This window comes from Trichosurus vulpecula, chromosome 1, assembly GCF_011100635.1.
Source record: "Trichosurus vulpecula isolate mTriVul1 chromosome 1, mTriVul1.pri, whole genome shotgun sequence".
Classification (NCBI taxonomy): domain Eukaryota; kingdom Metazoa; phylum Chordata; class Mammalia; order Diprotodontia; family Phalangeridae; genus Trichosurus; species Trichosurus vulpecula.
In genome coordinates, this window is record NC_050573.1 from 32,389,366 (window position 1) to 32,416,054 (window position 26,689).

Genomic DNA, 26,689 nt, shown 5'->3' on the forward strand with positions numbered 1-26,689 from the left:
GGGCCAAATGTAAAAGCAATCAGTAAATGAGAAGATCTTCCCTCCTCCCCCATTTGAATAGGCTTCAGGTGGGGCTCCAGGTGGAGCCAATGAAGGGAGATCTGATGATATCTTCATTCCCAAGTAGGCCCAAACCCCTAGCTACTAGGTGCTAAGCTGATGTGGGTTTGAAGACCCCAGGGTCCTAAGGGGAGTAGTAAGACCAGAGCCAATAGTAGGAGCCTAAGTTATGGTCACTCAGATGATGTTCTAGTCAATTGGATGATGTCTAATGACTACATAAAAAGAGAGAACAGAGCTTGGAGAGTGAGACATGGTGGAAGCAGGTGAAGGAGGAACCCTAGCATTGGGGGGAGGTATGAGAATGATTTGGCTTGCTGCCATAATGTTTTTCTGTAACCTCCTGGTTACTATTGTGAGGCAGACTTATTGGGCCTGGAAGGTTTTGGCCAGGATATCAAATTGGGGACATTGGTCCATGGGTCTCCTACTTTGGAGCTTGAATAAATGCTTTAATTCCTCTGCCTTCTACTTAGAGAATTCCTTATATCCTGCGATCCTGAACCATTCAGGCACATTCATGATTTTCTTCAAAATCATGAATTCTGCCTTCATGCTATATCACTGCACTCTGTGTGAGTCCTGAAGGGAGGGACAGCTTTCCTAAGTTCCCTTCCGGCTGTGACACTCCACAGAACTGTGAAATTCCTTTTCTGGTCTCCAATTCTATTCCCTTTCCCTAAGTTACAGAATGAAACCCAGGAGAAACCCTACCCTATAGTCATCCAATACTGATTAGGGGGCAAGGAGTCCATGTTGCCCATTCTGCACTCACTGTGGCAGCAGCACCTAGATCTGATTACTTCCAGCTCTGGGCTGGCAGCCTCACTTGTCACAGCCTCCACAGCTGCTTGACTTGAGGCTGCCTAAAAAAAACTGCAGGGAAAAAGCCTCCAGAGAACAAAAATTATGGCTGGACACCTTGTTCTTGTTTCTATGGAGAGAATACGTGCCAAACACAGGTTAATGGGCAATTAGAATGGTCTGTCCTGTAGAGGCTGTGGGTCCAGAGGAGGCAGGGACCAAGACTCTTGTGTGCAGTGAGGTCAGGAGGTGAAGATGAGGTTGGAGAGAATTCCAGGGATGGGGGACAGTCAGTGAAAATGCTTGGAGCTGGGAGGTGGATTGCCTTGTAAGAGGAACAAGGAGGCCAGTGCCACTGGATTGCATCATACATGGGGGGAGAAAGGTGTAAAAAGACCAGAGAGGTGTGTGGGTGAGGCTTTGAATGCCAAACAGAAGATTTTGCATTTGATCCTAGAGGTGATAGAAAGTTTACTGAAGAGTGTAGGTGATATGGTCAGACCTGTGCTTTGGAAAGATCAGTGTGACAGCTGAATGGACTGGGGTGGGGAAAACTTATTGCAGGGAGGTCAACCAGAAGCTTTTCGTAACCCACTGCAGGTTTCTTTTTTTAACACTTTTCATCTTTGTGGTCCCTACGTGACCCTCCCTCCTCAACTCTCCTCTGAAATGTTGCTGTAGTCTCCTAATTGTCTTCATAATTCAAGCCTCTATCCTTTCCAACCCATCCACCCCACCCCCCACAACTTCCAAAGTCATATTCCTTAAATACAGATCTGATCCTATCACTTCCTGTTCAATAAGCCCCAGTGGCTCCTTATTACCTCTAGGATCAAGTACAGATTCTGGCATTTAAAGCTCTTTACAACTTGGTCCCAACCTACCTTTTCAGAATGATTATACATTGATTAAACAATTATACAACGATTATACATTATTCCCCTCCAAGTACTTTATGGTCCAGTCAAACTGACTTTCTTGCTGCTCCTCAGAGATGACAGTTTCGCACCTCTGTCTTTGCACAGGCTGTCCCTCATGCCTGGAACACTCTCCCTCCTCACCTCCACCTCTGAGAATCCCTGTTTTCTTTCAAAGCTCAGATTAAATTCCACCTTCTACAATATGTGCAGCCTTTCCTGCTCCCCAGGTGTGAAGACCTCTGAGGACCTCTGCTACTCCAAATCCCCATCCCAAATTACCTTGTATTTATTTTGCATATATTTATTTGTAAATGTTTTCTCTTCAGAGAACGTAAGCTTCTGGAAGGATGGGATTGTACTTTTTTGTTTGTTTGTTTGTTTTTGTAGCCTTGGCACTTAGAACAGTGCCTGGTACGTAGTAGTGGGCACTCAATAAAAACTTGTTCTTTGAGTGATTTCCTGCCCCTTCCTCCTTCTTTCCCTCCTTTCCTCTTCCCCCATTTTCTCCTTTCCTCTTTTCTCTCTCCCCCTTTCTCTCCCCTTCTCTCTTCCCCTTCATTTCTTTCTTCCCCCATCCCTCATTTCCCTCTCCCCCTCCCATTTCTTCTGTCTTCTCCCCTGCCCTTTTCCTCTTCCCCTGCCTTTTCTCCCTTCCCTCTCCTCCTTCCCCATCCTTTTCCTCTCGCTCTCTTTTCCCTTTCTTCTTCTTTTTTCCTGTCCCTCTCTCCTCCCCTTCTCTCTCTCCTTTTTCCCCACCCTTTTCACCCTCCTCTTCTCCCTCCTTTTCTTTTCCCCCTCTCCCTTCCCCTTCCCCTCCTTTTTCCTCTCTCCCTCCTCTTTTCCCGTCACCCCTCCTTTTCCCATTTCCCTCCCACTGCTTACCACAGCTATACCCTTCACTTGAATGGGAGGCTCCTGCTTCTCCAAGAACTCACAGATGTCATCAATACTCTTGTCAATCTGCTTCAGATGCTTTTCTTGGGGCTGTAGCTCATTCTGAATGAATCGATCTAGATTGTCAGCAGGCTCAAAGTAAAGCGCTTGACGATCATACCACCAGCTCCACCAAGATTTTAACATTATCCCTCCTTCCTTCTATTAACTTTACAATTAAGCTGACTTGTGGACAAGTCGTCTGGCAGAGGCTTACTCAGGGTAGAAAGAGGAAATGAAGTCGTTTAGTTTCGATTCTCAACAGCAGCTGTTTCTCTCTGCCATTCCCTCCCCTTCCCGCCCCTTTCCCTTGGCTTCTCCACTTCTGATTTGCCCTTGGCCTCTTCTGTAAACTTTCTCCTCCCAATCTCTGCTCATATCTCAGCATTCTGTATGGATACCTGCTTAACTTCCTTTTAAAAGATGCTGTTAGAGATGGAATCAGTAGAATAGTCTGTCAGAGCTTAGAGGGAAGAGCTGGGAGGGGCCTCAGAACAGAGGATGTCAGAGCTGGGAGGGATCTTAGATGCTAAATCTAGAGTCAGACTCCCTAATTTCATAAAGGGTGTGGGCAGGGGAGGGTTTTTTCCCTTTAAGAAGGCTCTGGGTCCTTAGTTCTATATCCCCTGAGAGTGTATGTCTTCTCTCCCTGGTCAATCATTGAGAGATGTCCCAGTATAGTATAAAGAGCTCTCAGTCTGGAGGCCCAGGAGTGGGGTGTTCCCAAAATCACAGAATCTCAGAGAGGGAAGGGGCTTCAGAGGCCATTTTGTCTAAGCTGTAGCTGCACATGGGTGTTCCCTTGGCAACATCCTGATGGTCTATTATCTAGCCTTTGCCAGAAGAACTTTGGGACGAGGAAATACCCCCCAAAAAAGCCCTTATTTATTTAACTTATATACAAAGTACATCATGCAAAATGCTTGGCTGGGCAAACCAAAAGCTGGAATGAAGGTTTCCAGGAGAAACATTAACAATCTCAGATACGCAGGTGATAGCACTCTGATGGCAGGAAGTGAAGAATTAAGAAGCTTCTTGATAACGGTGAAAAAGGAGAGTGTAAAAGTTGGCTTGAAGCTTAAGGTCCAACCCCCACCCACCCACCCCAACCCCCCAAAAAAAACCATGATCTTGGCAACTGGCCGTTCAGTCGTTGTAGCTGTTACTTTGAAGTCATTTTCAGTCCTGTCCAACTCTTTGTGACCCCATTTGGGGTCTTCTGGGCATACATACTGGAGTGGTTTGGCATTTCCTTCTGCTGCTCATTTTACAGATAAGGAAACGGAGAATGAAGTGACTTGACTCGCACAGTTAGTGTCTGAGGCCAGATTTGCACTCCTGAAGATGAGCCTTCCTGGCTTCAGGCTATGCACTATGGCGCCATCTAGCTGGTCCCTGACTGTTAAGTAAGGTGTAAAATGGAGACAGATGCTTGAAAAGGTTATCCGCTGTTGTTGAGAAAGATTTCCACCACCATACAGCATATGATAGGGTAGAAGGAGACAAAAGAGAGATCCGGAGAAAACACTCTAGGGGTATTTGAGACAACTAGGCGGTACAGTGGATAGATCACCGGACTTGAGTTCCAAAATTGCCTCAGGTATTTGCAAGCCCAGTGACCCTGGGCAAGTCATTGGTCTTCTGCCTGCCTTAGTTTTCTCATTTGCAGAATGGGAATAATCATAGTGCTGACCCCCCCTGCCCAGGGTTGTTAAAAGGATAAAATGAGATAATATTTTTAAAGTACTTTGCAAATCTTAAAGTGATATATAAATGCTAAAGGAGGAAAGACTTTCAGCTGGGGAGGTCAAGGAAGGGAAGCTACATAGAGGAGGCATCACACCTGACTTTCCCGCTGTGGGTGTAGAGCTGAACAGGTTCCTCTGGAAACCTCTGAGGTGCTATGATTTTGAGCTGAACCTTGAAGGAACACAAGGATTCTGGAAGGTTGAGGCAAAGAGGGAGGCTCTTCCAAACCCAGAGTTGACAGTTAGCATGTTGAGTTTGGGGTACAGGTAGCAGGCCAGTCTTATTGTAGTACTTACATGGAGTACTTGAAGGGGAGTAATGAACAATAAAACTGGAAAGGCTGGCTGTAACAAGTTATTGTAGGGCTTTAAATAGCAAACAGGGGAGTTTGTATTACATTCTATTTTTAAAAATAAACTTTTTAAAATGAAAAAGAAAATTAACAACTAATCACTTAATAAAAACCAATGAACAATTTTTTCTCATTTCCACCTCCTGCTCATGCTCTGATTGAAAAAATAAAAAGCAGGAAACAAAACCCTTGTAACAAATACACATAATAAAGCAAACAAGTTCCTATATTGCTATGTCAAAGAATGTATGTCTCTCTCTGCATCTTGTACCCATCCATGTCAGGAAGATGGGTAGCCTGCTTTGCCACTGATCCACTGCATTGATCACAGTTCTCAAGTCTTCCAAAGTTATTTGCCTCTGAAATAATGTTATTGTATCAATTCAACTTTGTAATTAATCCTAAGGGCAATAGGAAATGATTAGGATTTCTTGAGTAAAGGGGTGATACAATCTGGTTGATGCTCTAAGGAGATTATTCTGGTGGCTGTGGGGAAGAACGATTGGCAAGGAAGAGACTGGAAATAGTGACTATTTTAATAGTTGCAACCAAAGGTGATGAGACCCTGAAATAGCATGGAGAAGGGGTTGAGGAGTGGAGGCCGTGAGTGTAGATTCTTTTTTCCCCTAGGATTTCGGCCATGACATGAGATTTGTTGTAGAGGTAGAATCTATGACTTTGACATTTATTGAACATGGAGAGGAGGATGATGTTGAGTTTTGGAACCTAGATAACTGGAAGAATGATGGTGCCCTTGACACAAAGAGGAAAGTCTGGAAAAGAGGTGGATTTAGTCATTAACATAATATATTCCATTCTGGCCATGCTGAGTTTGAGATGCTTACAAGACATTCAATTGGTGGTGCCTAAGAGGCACACACACACACACACACACACACACACTACCTACCCCACTATCTATTCATCCATCTATACATATATAATATACACATATATAAAATATGCACATCTATACGCCTATGTCACATATACATATATAGATATACATATACACACACACACAGCTCTGGGGAGTTACCTGCATAGAGATGATGATTAAACCCATGGGAGTTAATGGGACCATCACAAGAGAGACTATATAGGGGAAAGAGAAGAGGGTCTAGAACAGAGGTGATCTTCTAGGAAGGAAACTCAGGGGTACCAGGTAGGTACGGTGAGAACCATTAGAGAAGGCATGTCATGAAAAACCATGGGAAAGTGGGCAGCCAACAGTGTTGGATGGTCAGTAGCATCAAACACTGCGGAGCAGCCAATAAGGATGATGACTAGAAATGACCATTGATTTAGCATCTGTATCCTAGAAGATCACTGGCAACCTTTGAGGTAGCAGTTTTGGTAGAGTGGTGGGGTGTGCTGCCAATTTGCAAAAGGTTGAGAAAGTAGGGGCAGTGAATGTACACCATTTTCTTCTAGGATTTTAGCTGTGAAAGGGAAGAAAGATCTAGGATAATAGATTGAGAAGATGGTAGAGTAGAAGGAAGGTTTTTTTCTTTTTAAGGAAAAAGAAGGTCTAAACATGTTTTTAGGTGGCAGGAAATGAGCCAATAGATATGGGGGAAGAGAGGAAGGGAGGGAGAGAAGGAGAGAAACAGAGGGGGGGGGGAGAGAGAGAGAGAGAGAGAGAGAGAGAGAGAGAGAGAGAGAGGAGGAGGAGGAGGAGGAGGAGGAGGAGGAGGAGGAGGAGGAGGAGAAGAAGAAGAAGAAGAAGAAGAAGAAGAAGAAGAAGAAGAAGAAGAAGAAGAAGAAGAAGAAGAAGAAGAAGAAGAAGAAGAAGAAGAAGAAGAAGAAGAAGAAGAAGAAGAAGAAAAGAGAGAGAGGAGAGAGAGAAACAGAGAGTCAGACAGAGAGAGTGAAAAGGAGAGACAGATTGAAAAATGCAGAGACAAAGGAAAACAGAGAAACAGAGAATGCCAGATTTTCAAAAGACTTGAATGCCATGCAACTTTATGAACATTGAGCTTTAGTAAGGTTAGTGTGGACTTGATGTTTCTTTCATTGGCCATAGGGAAGAAAAGATAAGAAAAAGTCAATGAGCACTCTGAGGTTTTGAGCATTGGGGAACGGGAGTCAGGTGGTGCTCTTGGCAAAATCTTTTGTGAGGAATGGATGTGGGAAGAAAATGATACAAGCTTTGGCCATTCACCTTTGGACTTTAGTTTCCTCATGATCTCTGAGGTTTCTTTCAGCTCTAGAATTCTAATGCCTTATATTCCATTCTAGGAGTTATGGAAAGACAGGTACACTACTACATTGTTGGTGGAGCAGTGGATTGATACAACCACTCTAGAAGGTAATTTGGAAGCATGCAAAGAAAGTGACTAAGATGTCCATCCCTTTTCACCCACAGACTCCTCTGCTAGGCAAATATCCAAAGAATGCCATTGACAAGAAGAAAGTCTCCAAAGATCCAAAATATTTATAGCAGTTCTTTTTATGGTAGCAAAAAACAGGAAACAGAGCACATCCCCACTGAATGGGGAATGGCCAAACAAATCATGGTACATGAACATAATGGGCTTTAAGAAACAAACATAATAAATACAGAGAAGCATGAAAAGATCTATAGGAACTGGGGAAAAGTGAAGAAAGCAAAGTCAGAAAATCCATATACACAATGATGACAACCAGGTGAATAGAAAGAACGATGACCACAAAATAATCAAATAAATAAAAAAAGATACAAAATGATTAAGAGCCTGCTAGGCTCCAAAGAAGAAATATGAGCAGACACTTTCCCCTTCTTCTTTACAGAGGGCAGAGTCCATACATGTACAATGCTGCATACAAGGTCAAATTTTTCTGCTGTTTTTTTTTTTAATTTTGTCCTCTTCCTTGTTAAAATATTCTTTATCATAAGGAGTATTTCTCTGGAGAGGGAAAGGTAGAGATACAGGAGAAATTGAGGCAATGTAAAAACAAAAGATATCAATAAGAATCCATTTCCTTCTTCCCTCACTTCTTCCTTCCCTCCCTCCCTCCTTTTCCTGCTTCCTTGTTTCCCTTCCTTCCTCCTTGTTTCCTCTTCTTCCTTCTTTCCTCTCTTCCTTTCTTAAAAAAAAAACCTTGTCATAAGCAGTAACCCTCTGGGAGGGGAGAAAAAGGGATAAAGGGGGCAATCTAGTCAACATAAAAACAAAACATCAATAAATTTATTTATTTCACAAATTCCCTTCTACTTCTTACATTCTATATTCTAAGGGCCCTCTTAGCTCTGACATTCTGTGATATTAATCTAGCTCTTCAAGGTTTGCAAAGCCCTTTACAGACATTATCTCATTTGGACTTTACAATAACCCTGTGAGATAGATGCTTTTTGTTGTTCAGTTGTTTCAGTCATGTCCAATTTTTCATGACCCTATTTGGGATTTCCTTGTTAGAGATCCTGGAGTGGTTTTCCATTTCCTTCAGCTTGTTTTATAGATGAGGAAACTGAGGCAAACAAGGTGAAGTGACTTGCCCAGGGTCACATAGCTAGTAAGTGTTGGAGGCTGGATTTGAACCCATGTCTTCCTGACACCAGACACTAAATGCAGTATATCCACTGCACCACAGATAGGTTTTTACAAATATTATTGTGTTCCCGTTTTACAGATAGGGGAACAGAATCTCTCAGAAATTTAATGACTTTTCCACGATTGTGCAGCTAGTGAAAATGTCAGAGGAAGGCCTTGAATCCAGGTCTTAGTGCCTACAAGTCTGGCATTTTGTGGTTCAGCTTTGAACATGCTGCATTTGAGGTATTGATAGGTCAGCCAGGTGAAGTTCAGTACAGAGATCAGGGCTGGAGTACGGTAGTTTGGTGTCATCTGCAGAGACGGTAATTGACACTATGGGAAGGAATGAACTCTCTGAAGAAGACAACATAAAGAAGAAAACAGAAGACAGATTGAAGCGTAGGTAATGACCGTCATTAAAGGGTGAGAGATGGGGAAAGGGTTGGCAACAGTACTCAACAGGAGAATAAGCTATAGCTAAGAAAATCCCTGGGGAAATGGAGAGGCAGATAGGGCTGGAGTTTCATATGTAGAAGAGAATCCTTCAAGGAAGCCAACGCACACACATCTGGCAGACAATCTTGCACCTCAGCTCTGCAGAGGGGGTGGCAGCCAGGCGGTTCACATGATGAAGAATTTGGAGTTCAAAGGCAGGATATTCCAGGTTCATGAAGAGACCTAAAGGGATACAAAGGTCATCTCCTTGGTACTGATACCAGTCTTTACAAGTACCATTGTACCCTAAACCTCTGCCAATAAAGTTGGAAGGCAAATAGGAGATTTCCAATAGGTTGTTGGAAAAACCAAGACAAAGAAGGCACCATCAAGTGACCACAGGCTACTGAGAATAAAAACCAGTAGGTCTCAGCTCTGATGCTTGGTTCTGGTTCACATCATGATGTCTAGGATAAGGAAGGATTACCTAGACACAACAGGTATCTCCTTTCCTCTTCCTCTTTCCTGATCTGCTCAGCCCTGGACATTTTCAGGGTTTTCACTTCCTTGCCAGAGCTGCCATCACATAACCTCAGGAGATTCCAAACCCCTCCCCTAATTCTGAGCTACTGAAGATTTTTCTCACCTTCAAAGTCCAAGGCAGGACAAAGTCTCCAGACTTGTTTGCGCAGCACACGGAATTTGCATAGGAGGCAGCTTCCTTTGCCAATAAGTCCCAGCGGGTGCCATGGCCCAGATTCCCAGTTGGGTCAGCAGGATCCAGGACGATTGGCCTATGGGTCCCATTCAAGAGATTCAATCTTAGTTGTAGCTAACTCCACACGTATGGATTATCCACAACCCATTTCCTGTACCAGGCTAATTCTCCACCCCACTCCTGGCTCTCAGTTTCCTCATCTGAAAAATCAAAGGATTAGACTAGATCATCTTGGAGGTCCCTTTCAGCCCCAAATACACGATCCTGAGATCTTTAACATATCCCTCTGACCCTCTGATGCCTTCTTCCACTGCCTCACAAATACAGAATTGTATCCCGTCCCCTTATTCCTGGAGTGCTAAAGAACTCAGGATTCTGTATAGTCAAAGAAAGACATGAAGGAGGGGGTGGGTGGACAGTTATAATGTATTTGTTGTTGTGAGGATAAAAAAAAAGATGATATTTGTAAAGCAATTGGCATAGTTCCTGGTATATAGTAGGCACTTAATAAATGCTTATTCTCTTTCTCCTTCCTTTAAGGATCTAACACTTCACACACACAAGGTGTCTCTTGTTTGGACTTGAGGGATGCATGATGGGAGTGAACACCACACAGGAGGGGAGGGAAAGAATGGGTTAGCACCTGGGTTTCCGGAGTTGCTGAGTCAGGAAATTCTTGATGGTCTCATTCTCAGGGTCATAGTTGACCTTCCAGTAGATACAGAGGTTCTTGTAATTCTGGACCAGTTCTAAGACTGTCCTGAAGCCTTCAGCCATGTTGAATTGGGCTGTACCATTCCCCTGTTCCCAGGCATAGATGGTCAAGAGTTCTAGTGCATACTGTGGGGGGAGTGCCCCTCTCCCTTTGGGAACCCTCATACACTGGTGGTAGAAAACAGAAAGAGCAATGAGCAAAACAGTCACTGCCCTCCCCACTCCCCCACCCCTCAGGAGGTCCAGGAGTCGGTTTGCATTGTTGGCAGACTAGCTGACTGAAAAGAGCATGGGATTCGGAGTCAGAAGGCCTGGGTCTGAATTCTGATTCTAGTATTTGTTACCTGTGTGACCCTGGGCAAGACTCTCATCTTTGTGGGGCCTCAGTTTCCTGCTCTATACAATGACGAGTAGGACAAGGTGATCTCCAAGGCTATTGTGAACTATAATTCTTATGATTCTGTGAGTGGTTGTGATCAAGGGAGAAAATTATCTGGGGAAGGGCAGACAACTCCAGAGCCAGTCAGATGTTACCCAGGAAGCTGGACCACAACTGCTCCCTGCTTCTGATTCCTGTCCCTGCCTTCCCTTTCACTAAACTTTAGAACATGGAATATCAGATGTAGAAAGAACCTTATGATAAAGAATATCAGAGGCGGGAGAGGTCTTAGAGCAGGGAATGTCAGAGATGGGAGGGGCCTTAGAATAGAGGATGTCTGAGCTGGGAGGGGCCTTAGAACAGGGAATGTTGGGGCTGGGAGAGGCCTTAGAACAGGGAATGTCAGATCTGGGAGGGGCCTTAGAACATGGAATGTCTGATTTGAAAGGATTTTTAGAACATAAAATTTCAGAGTCAAAAGTAAACATATACCATAGAAAACACCAGTTGGGAGAGACCTTGGAACACACCCAGGGGACAGCCTTAGGAGGCTCAGCCCTGAAGAATGGAGGGGCTGCCCATCGGGCTTTACCTGCTTATACCAGTGTTTTACCAGGCGGATCAGACTCTTCAGCTTGGTGGGACGAGAGATAACAAAATCCCGCTGCAGCTCAGTGAAGCAGGAGGAGAATTCACCTCCATTATTGTAGCTGTTAATGAGATCAATGTAGACCTGCGGCTTGGGTTTTGTGCCTGAGCCCAACTGGCCTAAAATGAGGGAGAATACCATGGTTACCAGTGTATTAAGCTCAGCACTGTGTAAGGTGCAGGTTGTGGACTTTCATGGAAACTCTCATGTGAGATACCAGCAAAATTGAAGGTGTATTTCACCTTGACAACTTGAGGTCTCACAGCTCAGTGAGTTTTGTATATGTTGTTTTATAACATCTTACCCTTCTAGGTTCTGACCTAAGAGAACATTCGTCAGTACATCGAGGACAGTTAGAGGATCATGGGGCTACAGAGTTAGAGCTGGAAGGACTTCACAGGCCATCGAGTCCAACTCCTTCATTTCCTGATGAGTGAAGGAGAGGACCCCTCTAGAGAGGCAAAGGACCTGGGGCCTAGGTCCAGCTCTACCACTAACCCTCTGCGATCTTAGGCATTTAAACTAGTGCTCAACATTATGCCTGGCATGTAGATGCTTAATTGATGTTGGTTGACTAACCAGTTGACTGATCTATGACCCCTTCTGGTCCTGACGTTCTCCATTATCCCAATCAATTTAGCTTCATACATTTTTTTTAAAGAAAGGGAGAGGTGGAAAGAAAAGAGACAGCAAAGGAGGGTAAGGAAGGAAGAAAGGAGGGAGGGAAGGAAAGAAGGAAGGAATTAAGGAAGGGAAGAAAAGGAAGAAGGAAGGAGGGAAGGAAGGGAAGAAGGAAAGAGGAAGAAAGGAAGGAAATGAATTAAAGAAGGGAAAGAAAGGAAGAAGAATGGGCAGAGGTAAAGAAAGAAGGAGGGAAAAGGAAGGAGGTAAGGAAGGAAGGAAGAAAGGAAAGAAGAGAATGTATCAGGCTTTACATCCTGCTAAGAAAGATAGAAAAGGAGAAAAAGAAAAAGAGAGAAGGCTAGCAAGAGTGAAAGGGAGAAGGAAAAAGAAAGGAAGAAAAACGAAGAGATAATAATTATAGCTAACATTAATATTGAAGTTTCCAAAGTACTTTATATACTCTTACCCCAATTAATATAATAAGGAAGCCTTAGACAGCTAGATTGAATTAATTAAAACATAAAAAAGTATAAATTAAGTATAAGTGAGTTCTTAATCAATTTGAGGGGAATAGTGTTTTGATCATTGGAAAAAACCAGATGATGTCACACAGGAAATGTCTTGTGACTGGTTGAAAGAAGCAGCTATACCTGTGGGTCTATGCAGAATACAGGAAGTCAGTTTAGAATTACCCACTCCAGCAGCAAAGCAGGCAAGTAAAAGAGGAATTTAGGCCTAGGGTTGGCTTGAGGAGGCAGACCCTTGCACCTGTACCAGAGGGCATCCAAGGGAAGGAGGAGTGATCCTAGTTAACTAGAGGGTCACATTCTCCACTTTCTCCTTCCCCTTCCCTTTCTGAATCGAGTGTGCTGTTGGAGAAACTGGACCCGTACCTGAGAGCAGAGGACATATTGAGGACAAACATGGATATCAGTCAGTAAAACAATAAACATTCATTCAGTGCCCATGATGCACCAGGCACTGTACTAAGCCCTGGAGCTACAAGAAGAGGCAAATGACAGTCCTTGCTCTCAAGGAGCTTGAAATCTAATGGGGGAGACAACACGCAAACAAATATATGCAAAGCAAACTACAGACAGGATAAACAGAAAGTAAACAATAGAAGGAAAGAACCAGAATTAAGGGGGTGGTTGGGGAAGGGTTCCTGCAGAAGATGAGATTTTAGTTTAGGGAAAAAAGTAAGCAGAGATGAAGAGGGAAAATTTACCAGGCATGGGGGACAACCAGAGAAAATGCCTGCAGCAGAGAGATGGAGTGTCTTGTTTAAAGAACAGCAAGGAGGCTGGTGTACTGGATCAAAGAGTACATGTCAGGGAGGAAGGTATAAGAAGATTGTAAAGGTAGGAAGGGGCTAGGTCATAAAGGATTTCGAATGCCAAAGAGATTTTGTATTTGTGTCTGAAGGCAATAGGGAGCCACTGGAGTTTACTGGGTGAGGGTGATATAGTCGGACCTTGGCTTTAGGAAATTCACTTTGGTGGCCAAGTGAAGGATGGATTGGAGTGGGGAGAGATTTGAGGCAGGCAGACCAACCAGCAGGATGTTGCAACAGTCTGGACGTGAAGTGATGACCAGGCTAATGGCAGTGCCAGAGGAGGGAATGAGACATATTGAAGGGATGTTGCAAAGGTAAAATTGACAGGCCTTGGCAACATATTGGCTATGAGGGGGTAAGAGAGAACGAGGAGTCATGGGTGGCATCTCAATTTTGAGCCTGAGCGTCTTGGAGGATGATGCTACCCTCTATAGTATTACGTAAGCTGGAGTGGGAAAGGGGTTTGGGGGACAGCTAACAAGCTCAGTTTTGGACATGTTGAGTATAAGATGTTTCCTGGATATCCAATTTGAGATGTCTAAAAGGCAGTTGGAGATCCAAAATCAGAGGTGAGCAGAGAGGTCAGAGAAAGACAGGGAGATTTGAAAACTATCCACCTAGAGTTGTCAATTAAATCCACGGGAGCTGAAGAGATCAACAACTGAAATAGCATAGAGGAAGATGAGAAGAGGGTCACGGACAGAACCCTGTGGGACACACATTGAAAGAGGGCATGATCTGAAGGAGGAGAAATGGTGTCCTGAAAACCTAGAGAGAAGAGAGGATCAAGGAGGAGAGAGTGATCAATAGGCTGCAGAGAGGGCAAAGAGAATGGAGATGGAGAAAAGGCCATTGGATTTGGCAACTAAGAGATCACTGGTAACACTGGAGAGAGCAGTTTCAGTGAAATGATGAGAGTGAAATGATGATAGATACAGGAGAATAACCATCTGAGGAGGGAAGCAGTTTCAGGGTATGTTACCCCCTCACATCAGAGAGAACGACAGCTATGGACTCAAGAAATGTACTGATTCTCAGAGCCCAGCAGAGAGCTATACTTAAAGGGATCTTAATGAGCCTTCCTCAAAGGAAGAAAAGGACTCCCAGTGCTAGCTCTTGTGAGGTATCACTTTGTCACATATATTCCTTATAAAGTATGTGCTTCATTACCTACATACTTTAAATTTGAGCCCACTTTCCCCAGGGACCTTTCATGTTCAGTGGGAGTATGCCCCCAGTTTGGGGAAAATGTTTTATACAAACTCATCCTATACCTTCTCAGTAAATACCTTTGTTAAAATTGAGGTCATTGGCTGATAATCAATGGAAACAGTACCAGTAGGGGCTTGTGAATAATTGTACTAGAAACCTAGCCTTTCAGGGTTTTCCCTAGACTCCTAAGAAAGGAATAGTCAGCTGCCCTCTGGGAACCTAACTTGCCAGTGTGAGTGGAGGAGGAGGTAAGGTCTGATGGTCTGTCTGTCTCTGTCTACATACACACACATGCGTGTATATACATGTATGTATGTGTGTATGTGTATACATGCATACATGTATATACACACATATATACATATATAATGGTCCTCATGACAGCCTTTATGCTATTACAATCTCCATTTTACAGATGAGAAAACTGAGGCTTAGAGAAGTTAAGTGACCTGCCCAGGGTCACAGAGCAGTTCAGGAAGGATTTGAACCCAGGTATTACAGCTTTTCTGACTCCAAGTCTTCTGCTCTATCGAGATGGTCAGATAGGGAGAGGGGGAAAGAGAGGAAAAGGAAAGGAGAAAGAACAGGAGAGAAATCGTGGGAAGTGGGGGTGGGGGAGAAGAAAAAAAATCCTTGGCTTCAAGGTGTAATTGCTTATTTGGAGTGGTTATCTAGTCCTAAATCATAGCAGGTACTAGGGTTTAGTCAACACGTCGAAACAGGTTTGAAAGCAAACAAGCAGCAGTCCAATGCAAATAAGAGATTTTCACTTTGCTCTCGGGTTTTCAGGGATCTGGGCAGGGATCATCGTTGGACGAAAAAGAGTGGGTGTTTACAGACATACGGAAGATCACCAGGGCTTGGGGGAGGAGCGGGGAGTGAGAAACCCTAGCGGTGAGCCCAGCTCATGGGGAGAATTGAGTTTCCAGGGGAGGTGCCTCCCTCTCCCTTTAAAAGCAGCTCACCCAAAGCGTCGAAGGCAGGAAGCACATCGAAGTCCACGCTGTGGTCCAGGGTCTTGGACGTCAGTGTGAAGCTGAGCACTCGGGGATTCTCCCATTTGGAGATCTCAAACTTCACATCAAACTGCTTCTCCCGCTGGCAGGCTTCCAGCTGAGCTCGGATTTCCGTGATGATTTCCGCCCGGTTGGTCCCTTGATCCTCGAATCCACAGAAGCAGCTGAGGAACACGACGAGGTCCGCATCGGAGCGGCCCCTCAGGGCGGTGCCCTTGGCCGAGGAGCCTCCCTGAATGGCGGGGGGGGGGGGGGGGGGGGGGGGGGCGGGGTTTGGAGGGAGGCGTGGGGAAAAAGAAAAGTGTCAGGTCAGAGCTGAAATCCGGGATCACTCCGCTGCAGGGGCCCTCTGGGAAAAAGACACCCTGGGGGAGCAGAACCGGGAGAACATTGTACACTATTGTAGAAACATTGTATCTGCTATGAGTAACTTTGATAGACTTGGCTCTTCTCAACAATGCAAGGTTCTAAGACCCCCCCGAAAGACTCATGATGGAAAAAGCCACGCACATCCAGAGAAAGAATTAGGGAGTCTGAATGCAGATTGAGGGAAACTATTTGCTCTCTCTTTTATTCATTTATTTATTCATTCATTTGGTCAGTCTTTCATTAATTTATTTACTTATTTATTTACCTATCTATTCATTTATTTATTCAATTTTCTATCCATTCATTCATTCATTTTTGTTGCTTCTTTCTCGTGGTTCATTCCATTGGCTATAATTCTTTTTCATAACTTAACTATTGTGATAATAAGAAGGCCCTAAGTGTTGGAGTGGATAGAGCACTGGGCCTGGAGTCAGACCTGAGTTCAAATTCTCCCTCAAACACTTACTAGTTATATGACCATAGGCAAGGGAGGAGTCAGCAGATTTTCCTTACCTTTAATCTAGAGTCTCTGCCTGTATGGGGAATAAGGAAACCTAGCTCTGACACAGAGCCAAAACTAAGGCAGGGTGATCAGGGCTATGTCCCTCACTTCACTGCTCTCCACCTCAGTTTTCCCAACTATAAAATGGGGTTAATAATAGCACCTACCTCCTAGAGTTGTGAGAATCAAATGAGATATTTGTAAAGTGCTTTGCAAAGATTAAAGCACTATATAAATAGTAGTTATTATTACTATTGAAGCAGAGTCCCAGAATTAGTGTTAGAGCAGGACCGAGAACCCAAGTATCTTAACTCCCAGCCTACTCCCCTTTCTGCCAGGCTGGTGAAATTTGGCTTTCCTTGGGGGCACCAGCTTTCTTGGAAGACATGTCTCTGGTCCCACATCTTACCATGAGCACTTGAGCTTGGAAGAGGACTCTCCAGATGAGCCCTGGCCCCATGCTTACCCACCCTTCCTATGGCTCCTATAGGCAGGAAAGTTTGAAAAGCCAAGGAGGGCAAAACTTTAAAAGAAAGAAAAGGTCTGTGAGATGGGAGAAATGGAAGTGTTCCCAGGACATTCTGGGCCCTTACAAGGAGCTGAGGTGTTGGCTTCTTTCCTAGGCCTTACCCCTTCTTGTTATGAGAATTCTATAAACTGTTATGAAAATTTTTATATTTCTTTTAGTGGATCTTATTATTCAGGGCTTAGAGCTATTCCTGCTGCAACTTTCGGTTAGCTGAAAGCCTGTCTCATGTAGCTAAAAACCTGGTTAATGCAATGATAGAATTAAGGGGGAGACTCTTAGACATTCCTCAAATAAGAATCAGAAGGAGAGTCTGAGCTTCCCAAAGTGATTTAGTCACTGGTGGAAGGATTATCCTGACAATAACCCTGTAGGCATGTAGATCTCCCCTCTCAATCAACAGTGTTATTCAGTCATGTCTGACTCTTTCTGACTCCAATTTGGGTTTTCTTGGCAAAGATTCTGGAATGGTTCTTGGCAAACATACTGGAATGTTTGCCATTTTCTTCTCCAGCTCATGTTACAGATGAGGAAATTGAGGCAAATAGGGTTAAGTGACTTTCCCAGGCTCATACAACTAAATGTCTAAGGCTGGATTTGAATTCACATCTTCCTCTCACCAGGCCTGGTGCTCTATCCATTGAGTCACCTAAATGTATGATTGTACCCTGACTCAGTTTACCTATGGAGTCTGTTTAGGTTTGTTTCTTTAGGGGATGTATGAAATTATCATTCTGTTGAAGTTTGTTCATTGTTTCTGACATTGAAGGAAACATGGAATTATGAATCTGTCTTTTATTTAAACTTTTATTTATTGTTTAAACTTTTAGGCCTAAAAGAATGTATGAGATTGCAATATATAAAAATAAATTATTTCTTTGTCCCTCTCATGTAATTTTGTCTATAAAAAGCCTCATTAGAATTCTAATCTGAATTCAGTGTCATTTTTCTGCCTCTAAAATTTCTGCTTAAGCATAATAAAACCTAGATTTTTATCTTTATAATTTCTTCATTTGTGGTAGATTTATTTTGGCATCTGGAATCTATCACATGAACTCAAAACCGAGATATTTCTCCCTTAAAAACCTGAAGGGCCCCACCTTTCCTCACTATGGACTAGTCAAGGAGTGGGGAGGAGGGGTCACTTCCCAGCCTGCCCCTGGTCCTTAGGCTGTGGTGCTCTTTCTTTCTGGGCAGATTGTGAAGAAGTACCTGATAGGTTACCACTGTTGGCACTTAGGGACTGCCCTCCTTCTTCCCTCATCTGAGGATAGTCAAGCTACTCACTCAGTAGGAACCTTCTCTTCCTCTCCCCATCTTTCACAGGGCTCCTCGGCATTACAGGATTTGCTCCTACCTTCTTTTGTAATGGACAACAAGGGTTGTCAGTAGCTCTCTAAATTTTCCGTCCTGGGACATAGCCTTGACCACCCTGCCTTAGTTCTGTCTCTATGTCAAAGCTATTCCCCATACAGGTATAGATTATAGATTAAGGTCAAAGAAATCTACTGATTCCACTCCTGTCCTCACTTTAGAAGAAAGAGCACTGGATGCAGGGTGGATCTGGCTTCTAGTCTGGACAATACAATTTACTAGCTGTATGACCTTGGACAAGTAACTAACACTTTCTGTGCCTCAGTTCCCTCCTCCCTAAAATGGAGATAATGAGCCCTACCCTGCCTCCCTGCCAAGGCTGATACAAAGACCTGATGAGATAAAGTGAGATGTTTAAAGGGCTTTATAACAGCAAGATCCCAGACCCTTTGTTGGCTTCATATCAGGCTGCCCGATATTCTGACCCCTACGTGGCTGAACATTCTTTGACTGACCCTGGTCTGTCTAGAGTTTGAATTTACCTTGGTTCTTTTAACCAACAAGTGTTTACTGGTCAAGGCCTGGCCCTGAGTGCTATGAGAAAGATAGAGGTGTACAACATTAATGCCTCTCATTAAGTTGTGATCCCATTAAGACAGGTTCTCCTATAATTATGATGCCAAGCAGAAGAAATGTGACAGGGGTGCTGGAAAATATTTATCATCTGGCTTCCTACTCGCCCCCTCTCCCCCAAATTTACTCACAACACTTTTAAATTTAACCTGCATTACTAGCATTTTATCCATTTCTTTCTTAAGTCTAGATGCTCAATAAAACAATAAACTAAGCCCTGATTTGTAGTGTTTGTCTATTTCCAAAGTGTAAATGCTCACACCGAAAATTTAACAATTAGCTCTCAGAGCTGGGATGAGCTGGCTCCAGCTCATCCCTGGATATGTGCCATAGAGAGGTACAGAGACTGAGTATACATGGGCTCACAGATCTAGAGCTGGAAGGAACCTCAGAAATCATTCTAGTCCACACAGCTCATTTTACTGAGAAAGATACTAAGGCCCAGGAAGCAAAGTGATACCCAAGGCCACACAACTAGAAAATATCAGAGGTTGGATTTGAGCTCAGGGTGTCTAACTACAGAGTCAGGAAGGCTTCATAGAAGGTAGGATAGTATCTAGTCTGGCAGAGATGAGGTTGGGATAAGGTGCTTTAGCAGGAGGAACTGGTGTGAGCCCCATCATCTGGGGGCTATTCTCTTTTCCTCCCCTAACTCAACCCCCACACCACCCCAGGTCCCATTCAGAAGTCCTAGAAGAGACCTCCTACAGCAACCCCTGGAGAGAAATGATCATTAATAATCAATGATTTGAGGAGATCCAGAGTTCACCCTTTTTTTAAAAAAAGATTTGATTTTAAAAGTTCAATTTCTTGAAGGACATTGCTGATAATGAGATTAGACTAAGACCTCACCCTGGTAGGGTAGCTATTGTGTTCTGCTCTGGTTTGGGTAGGGCATAAATTCTTTGAATAGATTGTCCAAGGCTGGGGGGGTGGGTCTGGGTATAGAGATCTTCTCCCTGTGCAAGGGTAACATGATGTCACTTTCAGCCCCTCATTTTAATACACCTTCTCCCTTTAATTGTTAGCCAATCAGGGTTGATTCCCACCTTGAGGAACATCTACTTTTCAAAGGGTATATAAGCTATGAACCTGCCACCATGAGGGTCTTTAGTCTAAGAGAGACAGATAAATGACCATCCTTTTATTAATAGCATGGTGGCCTTATTACTAGAATAATTAAATTACCCAGAAACTATGTCTCTCAAACCGTTTTTGACAGATTAAGAAACAGAGACCCAGGAAAAGAGTTTAAATTACTTGTCATAGGACCTAGGGCAAATCCCCTTAATAAAAGTATTTGTTCTGTGAAGTTTGGATTCAATCGTAGGGCTGAACTTGAGGACCTAGAGGGCCACATGTGGCCTCAAGGCCTTAGAGGACTAGGTAGTTGTTTGGTTGGTTGGTTGTTGTCCTTTGCTCTTGAAGAGGACCAAAATGACATCACTATGTTAGAGTCAAGTTGCAGTGTGTCTAACTGGATGATCAGACCAATATGAGCTCGGAAGGCTCTACCACAGGCAAGGTACAAATAGTCCATGCAATCATTTGGGATGGATATCCAAATGTGAGCATCTGGGTCAGGATACTCGCAAACATCAAGGCTGGTTTGATGAAAATGATGGGGAAATTCAGAAGCTACTAAATGAAAAATGAGAACCCCACCGGGTTTACCAGCAGGATAGTTCATCCATCTCTAAGAAGGCAACATTTAATTCCATCAAAAGTAAAGTACAAACAAAGCTCATAGGTAGTAAATTCCGGAAGAAGGATTTGAACCCAGGCACTCTTAACTCAAGACTCTTTTCACTATGCCTTAAGGTTCTACTCCCAGTGCTTGGTTCTGATCCCAGGCACTATCTTGGGAGTTGTCCATCTCTGGATCAGAGCTGAACTTTATCCCCCTTCTGGGACCTTGAAGGTGGTTCAGTTTCTAGGCACGGCTACTTGGTAACTTTACTTACCACTGTGCCTTGGTGTTCCCTAAAGAAAAACAACTTGACCTGGGAGCTGGGGGCCAGAGGGATGGGGTGGAGGAGGGCAAAGGTGGAGTGGGAGGACTCGGAGATTTCTAGGAGTCTCCCAGTAAATTAGAAGAACTGGCAGATCTACTCTTATCTTTGGCTCATCCCTTCTCACTCAAGGGAGTTATCTACTCTGCTTAGAAGACACTTCATCTCTGACTGCCTCAGTTCCTTCATCTATAAAATAGCGATAATTTTAGCACCTATCTCCCAGGGTTATTGTGAAGATGGAATGAGAGAATATGTGTGAAGTGCTTACTAAGCTCAGTGCCTGGAACACAGCAGGTGCTTAATTAATGCTCCCTCTCTTCCCTCCCTTCCTCTTATACCTCCCAGATGAGCTGACTGGGGCCAACTCTATCCCTAATTCTGACTCTAACAGCGTCTGGTTACGGGGAGTGCCTGAGTCTTACTTTGGGGGCCCTGTTGTATGTGTGAGTTTAAGTGGCTCACCTTGACTACTTTGAGCACCTTAGTGGATGAATTCCGGAAGCAGTTTTCTTTCAGAAATGAACAGATGATGTCCACGGCTCTGCTCACCTGACCCAGGAATTCTCGATTGGGCTGGAGGAATTTACTGATGAAGTTGTCCAGGTCCCAGGATGGAGTTTGTTGAAGTAGAGTTGGCTGAAGAAAAAGACACCAAGGATCACAGAATGGTAGATTTAGATCTGGAAAGGACTGCAGAAGCTGATCCCTTTATTTTGACAGATGAGAAAACTGAAGCCCAGAAAAGTTAATGAATTCACCCAAAATCAGACAGATATGATTTGAACCCAGGACTTCTGACTTCAGAGTCAGGGTTCTTCAAACTATATCATGCCAGCCTGGACTTTGGTCTAGGCCTGGGGTGGGGGTGTGGATGCAGGGATTCCCTTAATTGAAAAAAAATAAACAAAAAATAACTGAAGTTCAAATACAGCCTGGCAGACCAGTTGATATTCCACTACCAACAAAAAACCCATAAAAGACTACATCTTTCTTGAGTGTTGACCTGGGAGTTAAGTGACCTAGGTCCCAGTCCAAAACCTTGGGCCCTTCTGAGACTCATTTTTCTCACCTGCAAAATGGCGACAAGAATGTTTGGCTTACCCGGCCCCCGCAGAATCATTTCATCATAACTGATCTCATCAGGATACCAATGTTTGGGGGAGCAGGGAGCACCGTCTTCCCCTTGAGAGGGGAGCATTCCTCAAAGAGGCCCTGCCTCTTACCATCACATCCCACGGTTGCACTGGAGACCTGTCCCCATTCACAAAGCAGGGATGATACCCAGAGGTTTCAGCTTCCCAGGCCAGCCTCTCCCAGCTCCCCTGGCCCACATTCCAGGTTGGGTCTGCTGGGTCCAGGATCAGGGGCCTATAGTTGAGGTCAGGAAAACCTGAATTAAAATCTTGCCTGAGGAAAGTTGTGTGACCCAGGACAAGTCCTTTAACCTTTCAGCCTCAATTTCCTTATCTATAGAATGGAGATAATAGCACCTATTTGATAAAGTTGCTGTGGGAATCAAAAGAGAGACCTTATTTAAAGCATTTTACAAACCTTAAAATAAGGTTATAAATGCTATATATATATATATATATATATATATATATATATATATACACATATATATACCTATATATACACATATATATATACATATATATATATACATATATATATATGTATATATATAATGCTCTATAAATGCTAGCTGTAGTTATTATTGGTTCTTCAGCTAACACCTGTTCTCCACTGCCTCCAAACAACCTTGCTTTCTTCACTATAATGCCCAGCTCTGGGCTCACCGCCTTTAATCCCAGGGGATTCCAAAGTGGGAAGGCCCAGAAAGTAGGCACCTGGGCTTCTGCAGCTGTTTTTGTAGGCAACTCCTGATGGTCTTATCCTCAAAGTCATAGTTGGCCGTCCAGTAGATACAGAGCTGCTGGTGGTCCCGGATTAGGCCCAGGATTGTCAGAAAGCCTTCAGCCATGTGGAATTTGTCCTTTCTGCCTGCTTGCTCCCAAGCATAGATGGTCAGGAGCTCCAGGGCATAGACTGGAGGCAAACACTCATCATCCTGTCGCCCTGCCTTGTACCGAGATGTAACCTAATTGAAACACAATCATTCCATGAATCCACAATTACTGTTATGTGTCTCATCCCATCCCGGGTACTACAGGTAACAGAAAAGAACACAAGCTTCCTGCTCTTTGGGAGCTTATACTCTAGTTGGAGAAGTAAGTAAAACCCACAGATCAAATGAGAATGAGACCTGATGGACTACCTCACAGGTTCAAAAGTGGTGTTTTATATTAGTGGGTATTCAGGTCTCAGGACCCTGTAAGCACTTAAAAATGATCAAAGATTCCCCAAAAGCTTCCACTTACGTGGGTTATATCTATCAGTACTTATCATATTTATTCTATTGGTTATAATTCTTCGTTACAACTGGACTATTATGTAAATAAATTTAATGTGAAGATTACATATGATCTTGGGGGGGTGTAATGGTAATCAGGACAGGATTTTTTTTTGCTGTTCTTCTCTTTTAGGATGCTAAGGCAATGAGTCTCGCCTTTGTCTGAGCGGGGCAGGTAGAGTGGGATCTTTTTGTTTTGAAGTGTTTCTCAGCTCCAAGGCAATGAGGAGTCATTGATTGGAAACAATGTATACCATGTGGTACTAGAGATTGAACAGCTTTCCCACACCCTGGTGTTAGTGATTTCCCACATCCTAAATGCTAAGTTGGCCCCAGCCCTCAGGGTCCTGAAAAGTGTATATGTACCGGAAGGTTAGCGTTTGACTTTTGGGGGTACGATCGTTGAAAGGGTGTTGGTGACAAGACTCTGGGCAAGCCATTGAAACAGCCCCTCCCCCCAGCCCTGGCTTTGATAACCCAGATGTTGGTGTTTCTCTGGTAACTATGTATTGCTATGGATAGACTGGCTTGTGTTATTTGTCCTGTTTATATAATTTCTGTTTGTGTTTGCCCTGAAGTTCAGGGAACTGATTTCCCCCCCCCCCCAACTAAGTGAATGATATATGTATGTTTAATTAAACCGAGATTGTTAACCCCTCAAAGTTGCTTTCCTTAGAAAAGCAGATCAAAAAATTTTTGTTCGTAGCCCTTCTGTGTGCTGGTGTTATTGGTCTTATATAACCACAGTAACTGCTAGCAACATTATTGTTATGGAGGGGGAGGGGGGAGGAAAGGGAGACTTGTGGAACTGAGTGTTGCAAACTAAAAATTAAAAAAGTACTTATCATGTTAGAAGTTAAAAGTCCTAAAAATCAAAGGAGAGATGAGCAAAATTGAAAGTAAAAACATCTATTGAACTAATAAATAAAAGTAGGAGCTGTTAAAAAAACAACAACCCAGCAATACAATAAACCGTTGACTAATTTGATTAAAATAAGAAAGAAGAAAACCAAATCACCAGTGTTAAAAATGAAGAAATATACATATACAACCAATAAAGATGAAATAAAAACAATTAATAGGAGCTATTTTGTCTAACTGTATGCCAATAAATCTGACAATCTAAATAAAATAGATGAATATTTACAAAAACATAAATTGCATCGATTAACATAATAGAAAATAGAATGCTTAAAAAAACCCTATTTTTAGAAAAAGAACTAGAATAAACCATAAATGAACTTTTTAAGGAAAAAACCCTAGGATCAGATGGATTTACAAGCAAATCCAACAAAACATTTAAAGAACAATGAATTTCTATACCAAATAAACTCTTTAAAAATTAGGTAAAGGAGTACTACCAAATTTCTCCTATGACACAAATATGATCTTGATAGCTAAAACAGGGAGAGTCAAAACAGAGAAGGAAAGCTTAGACCAATTTCCCTAATGAATATTGATGCAAAATTTTAAAATAAAATGCCAGCAAGGAGATTATAGCAATATATCACAAAGATCATACACTATGACCAGGCTGGCTTTTTTTCCCCAGGAATGGAGGGATGGTTCAATATTAGGCAAATTGTAAGCATAATTGACCATATTAATAACAAAACAACAAAAATCATGATTATTTTGATAGATGCAAAAAATTTTGACAAAATATTTTTATTTTAAAAATGCTAAAAAGCATAGGAATCAGCAGTGTTTTTCTTAAAATGATAAGTAGTCTGTATCTAAAACTGACCACAAGCATTATCTGTAACAGGGATGGGAATTTGATCCTAACAGTTTTATGAGTGCTAATGTGTCCCAGGTCTCACCTGTTGATACCAGTGTTTCACTAGAAGGATGAGACTCTTTAGCTTAGAGGGGCGGCTGTTGACAAAATCTCTCTGGAGCTCAGTAAAACACTCGGAGTAGGTGCCTGCTGGAGAGCCATTGTTTATCAGGTCTACATAGACCTGGGGTCTAGGTTTGGAGCCAGGGTTGAGAGGCCCTGTGAAGAAACAACACACATATTGCCTCTTTGCCACAAACTAAGCTGGTTTTCTCTCCTAGGGTGGAGACCCCAAAGACACAGAGAAATCATTTTCCCCACTCTGGGCCAAGGGATTGTCTTGTTCACCTCTGCCATTCCAAATCAGAGGTCCAATAGGGAAGGTGTGAGCAACCCCGTTAGGGTCATAAATTTAGACCTTAAAGATTATCCATTAGAATTCCTTCCTTTCATAGATCAGGACCAAAAAATGAGAAGTGACCTGCCTGACTCTAAATCTAGGGTTTCTTCCATGGCACCATCTTGTCAATAGCCCAAGGAAAGAGTGGCGCACAAACCACCAATGGACAAATAGATTCTGAGTCTCTGTTCTCTGATGTAAGGTAAGCAGCACAGCCTAGCCTGGTGATTCCCAAGCCTAATTCTACTGCAGACTGGTAGAAGATCAGGAATTTTTATTTATTTATTTTTTTAGATCTGGAATTTTTATTAGTGACTTAAATAAAGGGAGAAATGGCCTGCTCATCAAATGTGTGGATGTCTTCTAACAGGGAGGGAGAGCTAATACACAGGATGACGGGCTCAGGATCCCTAAGGATCTAGAAAGGCTATGAGCATTGGGCTGAATCTAATAAGATAAAGATCACTAATTATGTTCTTGTAAGAAAAAAAAAAAGGAAAGCAAGTTTCACATAATAGAGATCTGGAGCTTCCTGTATAATCCTCTTCTACTCTATTATAGGAGTGCTGATTTTATTCATTATTAATTCTAATAAGAGCTAGCATTTATATAGTGCTTTAAGGTTTGCGAAGCTCTTTATGTGTGTCAACTCATTTGATTCTCATGACAACCCTGGGAAGTGGATGCTAGTATTTTCACCCCCATTTTACAGATGAAGAAACTGAGGCACAGTTTAAGTGTCTTAAGTGACTTGTCCAGGGTCACCCAGCTAGTATGGGGGGATTCAAACTCATGCCTTCCTGACTCCTAGTCCTATAATCTATTCACTGCACTACCTATTTTCCTTTCTTAGACCAAAGACCCCCAGTGGGGCTGGGGTCACAGTTTATATGTCTTTCAAAGAGGAGGGGTCATGAAGAGTCAGACACAACTGAACAGCAAAGCCCTGACATCCTGTGTTCTAAGGTCCCTCCCACCCCTGACATCCCCTGTTCTAAAGTCCCTCACAGCTCTAATATTCCCTGTTCTAAGGCCCCTCCCAGCCCTGATATCCCCTGTTCTAAGGCCTCTCCCTGCTCTGACAATCCCTGTTCTAAGGCCCCTCCCAGCTCTGACATTCCCTGTTCTAAAGCCCCTCCCTGCTCTGACATCCCCTGTTCTAAGGTCCCTCCCACCCCTGACATCCCCTGTTCTAAAGTCCCTCACAGCTCTAATATTCCCTGTTCTGAGGTCCCTCCCAGCTCTGACATCCCCTGTTCTAAGGCCCTTCCTAACTCTGACATTTCTTGTTTTAAGGCCCCTCCCAGCCCTGACATCCCCT

General features: G+C 43.2%; 1 protein-coding gene across 1 annotated transcript in view; it reads right to left on the bottom strand.

Annotated features, from left to right (window-relative positions):
• LOC118853324 overlaps positions 1 to 26,689 on the bottom strand; it is a 65,506-nt gene that overhangs the window by 36,392 nt on the left and 2,425 nt on the right. The window contains 9 exon segments of the mRNA XM_036763370.1: positions 2,667 to 2,876; positions 9,415 to 9,562; positions 10,130 to 10,368; positions 11,172 to 11,347; positions 15,366 to 15,648; positions 21,238 to 21,411; positions 21,999 to 22,143; positions 22,626 to 22,876; positions 25,012 to 25,187. Of these exon segments, the coding sequence (XP_036619265.1) occupies positions 2,667 to 2,876; positions 9,415 to 9,562; positions 10,130 to 10,368; positions 11,172 to 11,347; positions 15,366 to 15,648; positions 21,238 to 21,411; positions 21,999 to 22,143; positions 22,626 to 22,876; positions 25,012 to 25,187 (1,802 nt within the window).